General features: G+C 45.2%; 1 protein-coding gene across 1 annotated transcript in view; it reads right to left on the reverse strand.

Annotated features, from left to right (window-relative positions):
* Nucleotides 1-11,946, reverse strand: part of GALNT18 (polypeptide N-acetylgalactosaminyltransferase 18) — a 406,298-nt gene extending 394,352 nt beyond the window's left edge. Inside the window, exon 1 of the mRNA XM_004369650.1 lies at nt 11,292-11,946. Within this exon, the coding sequence (XP_004369707.1) occupies nt 11,292-11,526 (235 nt within the window). The 5' untranslated portion in view covers nt 11,527-11,946. The remainder of the gene's footprint in view (nt 1-11,291) is intronic.
* Between the last annotated feature and the right edge of the window lie 1,247 nt (nt 11,947-13,193).

Below are 13,193 nucleotides of genomic sequence, written 5' to 3' on the forward strand. Positions count from 1 at the left end.
ATGATCTGTCCTAGTAACACATTTTAATCCATACTCACACAGTCAGATAAACTACCAAAGCATTCATGTCCATATTACCAGGAATCCTTTTGCTGAAAGCTCTGGTTGGCTGCACTCACCAGGGTTCATAAAGAATACATAGACCCAAACAGAAGATTCCAGAGCAAGAGTTGTTCTCAATCACTTCTACACATACTGTATGTTGGAATAGTTGTGAGGTAATTTGTTATTAACAATAATTTAAGCACCGAAGCTTATGAATGATTAACTTTTACTCTAATAAGCTGAAGGGATTTCAAGGTTATCACATTCCCTTGCATCTAATATGCTTTCTTGAGTGGGAGAGAAAGGGGTGGAGTGAGAATGAATGTGGTGTGTTAGGGCTGTGCAATCATCCTGGCCCTGCCCTGGATGTGAAGGGGTGTGTGTGTGTGTGTGTGTGTGTGTGTGTGTGTGTGTGTGTGTGTGTGTGAGGGAGGGAGGAAGGAAGCAGAGGGGGAAATTGAGAACCACTTGTTCAAGTACTGCATTATGGAATGGAGCTGACTCTGACCCCAAAGTCAAAGAGAGATTTGGAAAGATGACAATTGTAGGAAGCATGGAGTAACCAAATCCCTGCCAGATTCAAGGCAGAACCCTCAGGCTTAGTGAAACATTCAGGCCAGCATAAAAGCACTGCCCACCATTCCTTGAATCTGGATCATCAATCAGCAGACCTAACAACATTTATGGACTTTATGCCCCTCCAGCTTCATGTATAACCTTGCGACTTGCCTTCAAGTCAATTCCAACTCATGACGACCCCCTGTGTGTCAGAGTAGAACTGCTCTACAGGATTTTCAATGGCTTTTTCTGAAGTAGATTGCCACGCCTTTCTGCTGAGGCACCTCTGGGTGAACTCAAACCACCAACCTTTCAGCTGGCAGCCGAGCACATTAACTGTTTGCACCACCTATGGACTCTACATAATCTTATTTCTCCCCAGATCCCACATTGCTGCCTTCTGGCTACATTCATCCCTCATATTCAGCTTGATGTTTTCCCAAAGGACCTTTTGTGTAACATCACCCCTAGCTGGACCACCCTTCTCCACAGGGCAGCCAGTCTGTCCCAGACTCCTGGACAGAACTCAAGCAACTAAAAAAGGGCAGCAGACCTAAACAGACCCTCAAACCCCAAATCAAGGCAATAGTCCATTCATCTTTTCAAGTTAAATGAGATCAGAAAGCCTACAGGATGGTAATGAAGATGCTCCAGTGACCTTGTGTGTGGCTCTGGATAGCAATACTTAGGAAAAACACAGGCCAGCCTAACCCTTCAAGGGCCTCACAAACCAGGAAACCAAACTGCAGCTCTCCGACATTTCACTCCGAATTCTCCTTGATAGTCTACACCGACCTACTTATCAAGGGCAAATAACAATTTATGTCAAGTGAGTGGGAAAGAATGTGGAATTCATTTATTTTGCAGCCTACATACTTCTGGATAAAAATGGAAAGTCTTTGGCCACGGGAAGAAGTTGTATTCTTTGGCAAGGTTTTTCTACACCACAGAAGATGTGGTCCTCAGCTATTAATAAAGGAAATTAGGCTCAACCCCTAAATCCTGTTATTAAACTCTCTCAAAATATCAATCACTGTTACTAATATAATTTCACATGCTACAGTTCATTCCGAAGGACAAGTAGCTTTACTATTTAAATGTACCTTCTCCTCAAATCAACTCCAAGTACTCAGCAAATACTATATCCTCTTCCTCACAAACACTGCCAAGTCAGGAATCAGATGAGGAGGGTAACAGACAATTCTATGTGACATCCAAAAGCTACAGGGGGTAAAAAAAAAAAAAAAAAAAAAATTCTCACCATCTAGGCTTAGGATATTTTCTGATTTTTCAGGACCATATATGGTTAGTAATTGTGGTAAATAACTTGCTGTTACTGACCTGATGTACACTAACGTGCACAGAATATGCCTAATAAACTTACAGGAAACAAAAAGCAGTTAATAACCCATTTCTCCCGTTGTTGGGATGCTCTTGACTCAGATAATGGATTTAGAAATTAGTCATATATTACAATTCATTATTAATCACGGTATTCAGAAGGGTAAACAGATATTATAAGAACACCACCCAAGAATTCAATTTCCTTTTAAATTTATTTACTCCCTTGAATTTTTTATGCTACCATCATCCCTCACAAAAATGTAACAGTCTGATCTTTCCTTTTTCTCCAAAACAGTGATTTTCAACCTTTTTTTTTAAAAAAAAAAAAAAAGAAGCAGACCCTTCTTTAAAACGAAATATATTGCAGAACACCAAATAAAAGATAATGAAAGAGGGGCTGTTTTGGTTGCAGGGAGGGGAGAGGGATGGGTGCAGGAGGGGTCCAGGAGACCCCATTTAACCCTTTTACTTCTTAGGCCCCAGATCAAACCTCGTAGAAGCCTGGGGCTCCTCAGGACATAGTATGAAATTACTGTTCTAAGGGACCTATGAAAAAAAGTATATATGTATAATGTATAATACCGTGTGTGTATATACATATATATATATATTTATATATACATATAGTCATTAGTTGCTGTCGAATGGATGAGTGGATTCCAACTCCATGGAGACCCATGTGTGCAGAGTAGAACTGCTCCATAGGGTTTTCAAGCCTGTCATCCGAGGTGCCTCTGGGTGGGTTCGAAGCGCCAACCTTTTGGCTAGTAGTCAAGAGCTTAGCTGTTAGCGCCAGCCAGGGACTCCAGTATATATATGTATCTATATCTATATCAATACCAATACTGGTATCAGTAATGATATTGATATCAATAGAGATATAGATATATTACACAAACCACAAACACTGATACCTCAACAGAAAAATGGACAAAAGGAACAAATAGATAGTTCCCACAAGATAAAAACAAACATGAGGGAGTGTGTGAAAAATGCTAACTCCAAAAAAGTGCAAATCAAAACAATAGAACATTTGACATTGATTACATTTACCCAGGAAACATGGAATGATTACCCCCAATGCTGGTCAGGCTCCATGAAACCTGTACAATAATACACTGCTGGTGGCTGTGTGGAAAGGCTTTCTTCTCGAAAAACAATCTTTCATAAGAATATTCATACCCTTTGTGTCAGTAGTAATCCCACTTCTGGAAATACGTCTTTAAAAATAATTCAGGAGGAAAACAGTGAGATGACGCTCTTCGTTTCAGTTTTAATTATAATAGCAAAACAAAAAACAAAAAAAAACAGCCCAGTAGTAGAGAAGTGGTTGAATCAACAACAGTAATCCACTTGATGGAATATTATACAGTCATTAAAAATACAGTAAAAGTTCTCTCAAAACACTTTCCGCTTAATCAGCTCTCCAGATTAGCCATGCTTTCCATCCCCTCTGTAAAATAAACCCCATGATGCCTTTGGTCCACCTGGCAGCTTTTCTCTAGTACCCCCACTCACATCTCCTTCCAATAGCTGAGTTGCATACTAACCAACAGTCCCTTGGGTTTGTTTCCAGGTGTGTTTATACTGTTTGGATCTGTCATTGTAACAGCATAATGTAATTAAATATTATATAAACCAATGAAATATAACTGCCCAAAGGAAGACAGTTGTTGTCCCTAAGAGAACCAATTAAATGCTCTGGAAAGACATTACAAAAGCTAATCATTTAAAGGATACACATCAAATTACATGTCAGTAAAATAACTGTAAAGCACCAGACCAAAAAAAAAAAAAATCATAAAAATGTAGGCTACTACACTCAGATTCCTTAATAAGTATCTTTGAGTTCTTGACGCATCTTAAAGAAAATGGAAGTATGAATTAGATTTCCTAAGCAGCATATTAGGAGCCCTGGTGGCACAGTGGTTAAGCACTCAGCTGCTAGCCAAAAGGTTGGCGGACCAGCCACTCCACAGGAGAAGGGTGTGGCAGTCTGTTTCCATAAAGATTTATAGCCTTGGAAACCCTATAGAACAGTTCTACTCTGTCCTACAGGGTCGCTATGAGTTGGAATCAACTTCACAGCAGTGGGTTTGGCTTTTTGAAGCAGCATATTACGGGATTGGTTTATGCAAAGACGATGATGCAGAACTCCAATTAACAGACCCAATTTAAAGACAAAAACTTGGCCTTCTATCAGAAGACTGCCAAATGAATTTACATCTTAAATTCTGTTAAAACAAAATATTAACTGCATATATGTCATATTTTGTGGTATTTATTTTAATCAATTTTTAAATTAACTAACCAACTTAAACCCCAACTGTGTTGAAGAAGAGGGATTCTGTTATCCTCTGAAGACTATGAAGTGACCGTGAGTGTCTTGGTTCAACACTGTAGCCCCAGTACTCCCCAAGGTCTCCTCAAGATCTATCCTGAAATACAACGTTGTCAGTGATAGGATAATATCCATATACCTACAAGGAAGGCCAGTTAAGTTAATACTACTATTTTTCAAATTTATGCACCAACCACTAAGGCCAAAAATGATGAAACTGAAGATTTTTACTAACATCTGCAGTCTGAAATTGATCAAATATGGAATCAAGATGCATTGATAATTATTAGTGATCGGAATGTGAAAGTTGGAAACAAAGAAGGATCGGTAGTTGGAAAATGTGGACTTGGTGATAGAAACGACACCGGAGATCACATGATAGAATTTTGCAACACCAACAACTTATTCATTGAAAATACCTTTTTTCAGTGACATAAATGGAGACTATATGCGTGAACCTCACTGGATGGAATATACCCACTGCCATCGAGTCAATTCCAACTCATAGCAACCCTACAGGACAGGGCAGAACTGCCTCATAGGGTTTCCAAGTCTATAAATCTTTACAGAAGCAGACTGCCACATCTTTCTCCCAAGGAGCAGCTGGTGGGTTCCAAACACCAACCTTTTAGTTAGCAGCTGAGTGCATTAACCACTGTGCAACCAGGAGTCCTTGGGATGGACTATACAGGAATCAAATTGACTACATCTGTGGAAAGAGAAAATGGAAGATATACACAGAGTTACTGTACCAAAAAGATTTGGTTGACATTCAACCATTTCAGGAGGTAGCATATGATCAAGAACTGATGGTACTGAAGGAAGAAGTCCAAGCTGCACTGAAGGCATTGGTGAGAAACAAGGCTCCAGGAACTGACGGAATACCAACTGAGATGTTTCAACAAACTGATGCAGCACTGGAGGTGCTCACTTGTCTATGCCAAGAAATTTGGAAGACAGCTACCTGGCCAACCGACTGGAAGAGATTCATATTTGTGCCCATTCCAAAGAAACATGATCCAACAGAATGATAAATTATCAAACAATATCATTAATATCACACACAAGTACAATTTTGCTGAAGATAATTCAAAAATAGTTGCAGCAGTATATCAACAGGAAACTGCTAGAAATTCAAGCCGGATTCAGAAGAGGATGTGGAGTAAAGGATATCATTGCTGATGTCAGATGGATCTTGGCTGAAAGCAGAGACTATCAGAAAAAGGTTTACTTGTGTTTTATTGACTATGCAAAGGCATTTAACTGTGTGTGGATCGTAACAAATTATGGATAACATTGAGAAGAATGGGAATTCCAGGACACTTAATTGTGCTTATGAGGAACCTGTACACAGATCAAGAGGCAGTCATTCAAACAGAACAAGGTGATACTGCATGGTTTAAAATCAGAAAAGGTGTGTGTCAGGGTTGTATCCTTCACCATACTTATTCAAGCGGTATGCTAAGCAAAAAATCTGAGAAGCTGAACTATAAGAAGAAGAATGTGGCATCAGGATTAGAGGAAGATTCATTAACAACCTTCTGAAAACGAAGAGGACTTGAAGCACTTACCGATGAAGATCAAAGACTACAGCCTTCAGTATGGATTACACCTCAACATACAGAAAAAAAAGATTCTCACAATTGGGCCAATAAGAAACATCATGATAAATGGAGAAAAGACTGAATTTTTTAAGGATTTCATTTTACTTGGATCCATGATCAACATCCAGCAGACAAGAAATCTTGGGCAAATCTGCTGCAAAAGACCTCTTTAAAGTGTTAAAAAGCAAAGATGTCACTTTCAGGACTAAGGTGCACCTCACCCAAGCCATGTGTCTTAGTTACCTAGTGCTGCTATAACAGAAATATTACAAGTGGATAGCTTTAACAAAGAGAAACTTATTCTCTCACAGTCTAGTAGGCTACAAGACCAAATTCAGGGCATCAGCTCCAGCGGAAGTCTTTCTCTCTCTGTTGGCTCTGGAGGAAGGTCCTCGTCATCAATCTTCCCTTGGTCAAGGAGGTTCTCAGGGGCAGGGACCCTGGGTCCAAAGGACAAGCTCTGCTCCCAGTGCTGCTCTCTTGGTGGTATGGGGTTCCTCTGTCTCTCTGCTCACTTTTCTCTTTTATATCTCAAAACAGACTGGCTTAAGACACAATCTAATCTTGTAGATCTCATCAACATAACTGCCGCTAATCCATCTCGTTAACATCATAGTGATGGGATTTACAACACACAGGAAAATCATACCAGATGACAAAATGGGGGACAATCACACAATACTGGGAATCATGACCTAGCCAAATTGATAAACATATTTTTTGGGGACACAATTCAATCCATGACACCATGGTATTTTCAGTCACCTCATATGCATGCAAAAGCTGACAACAAATAAGGAAGACCGAGGAAGAATTGATATCTTTGAATTATGATGTTGGCAAAGAATTTTGAATATACCATGGACTGCCAGGTCTGTCTTGGAAGAAGTACAGCCACAATGCTCCTTAGAAGTGAGGATGGCGAGACTTCATCTCATGTACTTTGGACATGTTATCAGGAGGGTCTAGTGCTTGGTAAAGTAGAAGGTTAGTAAACAAGAGGAAGACCATCAATGAGATGGATTGACACAGTGGGTGCAACAATTGGCTCAAGGATAACAACAATTGTGAGGATGGTGCAGGACTAGGTGGTGTTTCTTTCTGTTGCATATGAGGCGCTTATGAGTCGGAGCCCACTTGCTGGCACCTAACAACAAGTACCTCCACAATGCAGTGCCTGGCACATAGTAGGTCTCCAATAAATGTTGAATCAATAAACCATGTAGCAGCATGAAAAAAAAAAATACTTCTAACAAAAAGCAGAGTGAAAAAAAAACAAACCAGAATATAAAAGTACAGGTAAATCATGACTACACCTTTGTTTTTAAATACAGAGGTAAATGGACAAAGCTAGAAGGGAATACTCAAAGGGCAAAATAGTTGTGTTGGGGTAGAATGAGTTATGGGTAATTTTACACATTTTTCAATGTTTTCTTTAATATTTACACATTCTTGTATAGATACAAAAAGGTACTAGGAAAAGGAGAAAGCTTTTTTTCGTTTGTTTTTACTGGACTTACAAAATAAAAAGTGAATCAATATTTCCATTCCCTAAGTTCTCCAACACTCAGGCCTCCTTTAACACACTCTCTACTTCATCTACCTCACCATTTTGGGCAATCTAATCATTCTTCTCCTAAAATGGAACCTGGACAGACACTCATTTTGTGTTTCCAAACCATCAGGATACTTGTTTAAAATGTGAAGAAAAATCCCCCTTCATTTACTACCTATTTCATTAAAAAAAAAAAAAAATTCACAAAACTACAATTTACATTCCCAAGAGATTCTCAAACACCATCTAATTAAATCATTCAATCAGAAAACAAATTAAAATGAAATATCACTGCAACCCCCAAGAGGAAAATAAACTTTTCAGTTATGACTAGAACAGACCTCTAGGGTGAAGCTCCAAAGCCTCTTCTAATTGCAAGTCCTACTGAATATTCTGCAGAACATTTTGTGACATTTGCAGCTTCCACGACAACTTTTCTTCAAGGAAAAGAGGAGCCTGAGCAAGACTCCAACCCAAAACATATTCTTTTAAGAATGGGAACGCTTTCATTAATGACTAATAGGTGCACTGGGCATCAGCACCGTGTACTCATTCATTCATCCACGCATCCATCCAACACCTACTCTATTGAGAATGTGCAAAGAACTGTGCTGAGTGTTCAACAAACATTTGTTATGTGAATTTAATCTCTGCCTCTCAGTGTGAAGCAAAACAAAATCCAGAGCTTCCTGAGTTTATCTACGGAAAGAGTTTCCAGGTGGGCAAGCTACCGACTCCATCACCCCTCGGCTATCCTCTGAGATCTCTTGCTCTGACACCCACTTTCACCATCGTCAACTGATGACAGGGGGGCACTCTTCCCCCTCTGGCCCTCTAGCCTTCTTAGAAGACAGTCTGGTATGTGGTTAAGAACACAGACTCTGAAGCCAGATTATCTGGGTTTAAATCCCTGCATACCACTTGCCAGTTGTGTGATCAAGAGCAAGTCATAAAATGGAGATAATACTACCTGCTTCATAGCGTGGTGAAGATTAAATGAGTCAATAAATATAAAGCACTTAGAACAGTGCCTGGCACATAATAGATGCTAAATAATTTTGAACTCTTTTTATTATTATCATCCCTTATTCCCTTCAGCTCAGCAGAATAAACTGGATTGTTCAAAAAACTCTACTAACTAAAGGGAGTTGACAGTGAGAATACATATAAAACCAGTTGCTGCCAAGTCAATTCTGGGTGATGCAAGTGGTTGACATGTTTCGCTGCTAACCGAAAGGCTGGCAGTTTGAGCCCACCCAAAGGCATCTCGGAAGAAAGACGCAATCAGCTTCTGAAAATCGGCCGTTGAAAACGCCATGGAGAAAATCCCAGTTCTACTCTGATACACATAGGGTCGCCATGAGTCACCAAGGGAGTACCTATAAACAGCCCATATCATCAAGTACAAGGATCTCATCGTATTGTTCTTTCCCACCCTCTACCTTCAGAGAGCTGCATTTGACCAGTTCCAACCTTTGTAGGCCTCTTACCTATACACTCCCTAAATCCTAGCTCAGGGATAGCTACAGCACTTCTGGGGGAACTGTCACTAGTCATCATTACACCATCATGGCACAACCAGCAGAGTAACCCTACCCTCTGCCGGACTCATTTCAAGTCTTCCCCAAGTCACTGACCCTGTCCCTTCCCCACCCACCTACAGGTTGTGGCCTCAGCCTTTCTCTCCTGAGACTGTGGCCACTTCTGAACAACCCCAGGAGTCATTATACAAACATTTTACAAAAACAAAAGAACTGGACCAACACATGGCTTTAAGATCCTGCTCCCTCTTTTTACCCAGATGCCCCAATGTTTTCAGATATATATTTGAAAGTTTCAAACAATGCATACTTATAGGGTTTTCTGGGCAAAAAATCACAAAGTCTCTTTCAGCTTCAATGTTGTACTCATTTTCATGTAGAGTCTTAAAAATACTGTGGCCTGGTCCATATTCAACATGACAGGGTCCCACTCTGTGATGAGGTCATGGGTTAATAATGTCCCATCACTGCTTCCCAAAACAGTACCTTGCTCATCTCCTCCCTGACCAGACAGAAACGCACAAGTGAATCATTTTCCAGGAGCATACACACATACAGACTGTATGAATGAAAATGTCTCAAAATCTGTGGGCAAACCAGAAATGTCAAAGTAAGGCATAGCCCTGTGTCTCCCTGAGAACTTCTGAATCACCCTGGGGCAAACACTGTGCTTCTATTGCTGATTAATTGTCAATCCAGACCCACGGGATGGAAAAGGACAAGTAAGAAATAGCAGCAATAGAAACCCATCAGATAGACAAATTAAATCCGCCAAACCCAGCAGCCAGGTTGAGAGAGCAGAGGCAGGTATGAAGGAAAAGCTGCCGATTGTCCTGTTTTCTGGTGAAGTGTCAGAGCCATGGGCTTGTTTTTAAGTCATTAGTCAGCAAGCACAATGGATGTGCATACCTCACTCACCTGAATCTCCCGTGGGAAGGAACTATTCTGGACACGTGGGGGAAACACACGCCAAATGAGGACAGAGCAGTGGCCCGTACCCTGTCAGGGGCAGCAGGTGCAAGGGCTGGAATCCAGACACCCACGTGTAAACACGAGAGTGCTCATGGGGGTGAAACCCTTCAATCCAACTCGGTGTTTGCCAAACTCTGTCTGCCTTGTGCGCTGGACCCAGAGCCTGGAGGGCCTGCCAGACATGCAGGTGAACTGGGTTCAACCCTGCCCTTTGAAGCCCACACGCCTGTTAGAAAGCAGAAGGAGCCGAGAGGCGAAGAAAAAGAAGTGTGAATGTGAGAAACGTGCAAGTGTGTGCACACTCGGCGCCAGTAGCCCGGCGCCTGGAGCCCTATCCTCTGCCTCTGACAGCTCACCGGACTAGGTCACCTCGAGAGAGCACCCCGCACCCTATCCTCCCTTTGGCCCCAGCCCTAGCCTGGGCGCAACCACTGGATGCAACCTTAGACGCTAGGGTTATCCTGCGCGGTCTGTCCGCTCCGCCCAAGCCGTTCCTGGGCCTGGAAATGGAGCTACGGGAGGGAACGGCCTCCACACTACCCCGGGCGGCTCTGCGAGGAAGGCGCGGCCCAGGGCGGGTTGTCTCGGTCCTGGGCGGAGGTGCCACCCCAGTGGAAGGAGCCCCAGACTCCAGCGTTTCTTCCTGGCGTCGACATCTGCTCCCGGAGAGAAACGAAAGGGTCCTGGACCCGCGGGCCTGGGTGGGGGTGAAGACCTCTGGAGGCTCAAGCAGTCCCCCAGCCCCAGACCCCACCAGATTTCCCGCTGCATTTCCACCCCACCTGCGGACCGCGCACCGCAGGGCTGGGGCTGGGGAGGTGAAGTCTTCCTAGTCCCAGCTTGTCCCGCAGCTTGCGGGTACAAAACGTCAACAGCTGGGGCCGCGCGGGCATCTTAACCCTGGGCCCTTACTGTGGCCAAATGAGCTCGATTGCCCACGCGTTCTCTCTTGTGCACACACAAACATTCACTCGCACACACACCCTGAGCCGGACCTGTGTGCGACCACAAGAGACCGCAAGCAACCAGTCTGGAGTCACACGTACATTTGGACACGTGCGCAGCGCGCCCCCACATCGCCAGCGAGATACACACACCCGCGCGAGCAGCCCGCGCACACACGTGTGCCCTGAAGAAGCGCGCACCGCCGCAGACGCTGAAGATCCCTCTCGCAGACAAGAGCGGACAGGCAGCCCCTATGCATCTGCGGCCCCAGAGCCCCGAGGTCCTTCAGCTGACGCGAATCCTCCCCAGCGCGATCCGCGCCGCGCCGCGCCGCGCTGCGCACTCCCGGCCGCGTGGACCGCCCAAGTTTCCCGGGGCGCTCGTACCTTGGATGTGCTGCTTGATAACGTTCTCCAGGTGGTCCAGCCGCTCAATGATCTTCAGGGTATCCCCTTTGTCTTCCTCCAGCTTCTTGTTGGGCGCCGGCTCCTGCCCCCGCACATACACACTGGCGATGTAGTTGGTGACCCAGCCTACGTAGAGCAGGCAGATGATGTTGGTCATGCCGCTCAAGATCACGCAAGTGGACACCAAAGTTTTGGTCTTCCTGGTGCACACCATTCTGGGCTCCCTCCTCCATATAGAGCTCCCGGGGGCCCCTCCTCGCCGTGCGCCCCGGACTCCCCCGCGCTCACACCACCTAATAAACCCCGGGCCGCTGGGTGCCCGAGCACCTGAGTCCCGGTGTTCTCCAAAGCCCAGTCCGCTGGCTGTGGGGCCGCCGTGCCCAAGTTTGCAGCTCTCGCCGTTGCCCACCCGGGAGAGGGCTTGACAAAGGAAATGAGGTGGATTTTTTTCCAAATTAAAAATCTCCAAGCCCTTTCCAGAGCGGTCACGGGTGGCCGGCAGCTGCGCACCCCGATACGCGTGTCTGGGAAACTTTGTCACTGCCTGGGTCCGCGGCCGCGCCGCTTCCCATCTCCCAGCGCCGTTTGCCTTGGCGGTCCGACCGGCCCGCGCTGCTAGAACGACAGCCGAGGCCGCGGCGGCGACGGCGGCGGCGGCGGGGAGATCCGCGGAGCAAGGCGGCCCGGCCCCCTCCGAGCGACAAGCGCCGCCACCAATCGCGCTCCGGCTCGGGAGAGGGGCTGGGGCTGGGCCGCCGCGGACCAACGGGGAGGGCGTGGGGGGCGGAGTCCGGCCCCCGCGCCCCACCTGCTGGCGGCTTCTGGCTCCCGCCCTTCAGGGACGCGCCTGAGCCTCCACTCGCGCTCGCTGCCCCAGACCAGAGTCACCCGGGAAGGACACGCCGCCAATCCCAGGCTCTAGGTCGGGAAATTCCGCTTCTAGGAGGATTCCATCTCTTGCTCTTGCGCAGGAATCTCTGGACTTTGGGGGTCAATCGGTTCAGCGTCCCTCACTCGCCCTGGGCGCGGGGATTCTTGCTCTGGTCCCACCAACAGACTCCCCAGACTTTTTTTCTGCTCGTCAGAACGCAGAGTGGCCTGGGAGGCATGGGCCGGGTCGCCTGTCCTGCCTTACCTGTCAGGCCCTGTGGGCGTCCACTACTTCCTTGGCCTCACTTCAGCCTTTACGCTGCCCGCGCACCTCTGTGCAGTGGCCTTCTGGGCCTCTCCAGACCTATGCAACTGTAAAACCAGTCAACCTTCCTGGGAATCTCCTAGAAGACGCACTGGTGAACTATTAGATGTCTCTGGACCACCACCACCACTCCACCACCACAAAGTTCTTTGTCCCAATCCAATTTTTTTTTTTTTTAAGTCTGTGCGGCTCAGGACAATGCTCAATTCTGCAACCGCAGTTTTATTCATGTGAGCCCAGGCTCATCCCAGTGCCTCGGGAAACCCTGCATGGAAATGCCCATGGGGAAAGTGTTAAGCTCTCTGTGAATGGTAAAGCCCCTCTACCTGCTATTTATGATATTAGGAAGGTGCCGTGGGATGAATTGCTTTTATATGGACTTTCATATCATAGTATTGTAACTTCCACTCAAGTGATTGGGTAGGACTATGCAGATAAAGTAATTGTGGCCCATCAAGGGGATTGGTCAGTTTTGCCATTCCCTAGCCTTAAAATGAGCCATCCCAGAGGCCAAAGGAGAGGATTTCACCACCTTCAAGAAAAAAGAGCCGGCAGCATTGTTCACAATAGCAAAACGATGGAAACAACCTAGATGCCCATCAACAGATGAATGGATAAACAAACTATGGTACATAATACACAATGGAGTACTATGCAACGAGAAAGAACAACAATGAATCTGTGAA

This window comes from Trichechus manatus, unplaced genomic scaffold (assembly GCF_000243295.1).
Source record: "Trichechus manatus latirostris isolate Lorelei unplaced genomic scaffold, TriManLat1.0 scaffold00006, whole genome shotgun sequence".
NCBI lineage: Eukaryota > Metazoa > Chordata > Mammalia > Sirenia > Trichechidae > Trichechus > Trichechus manatus.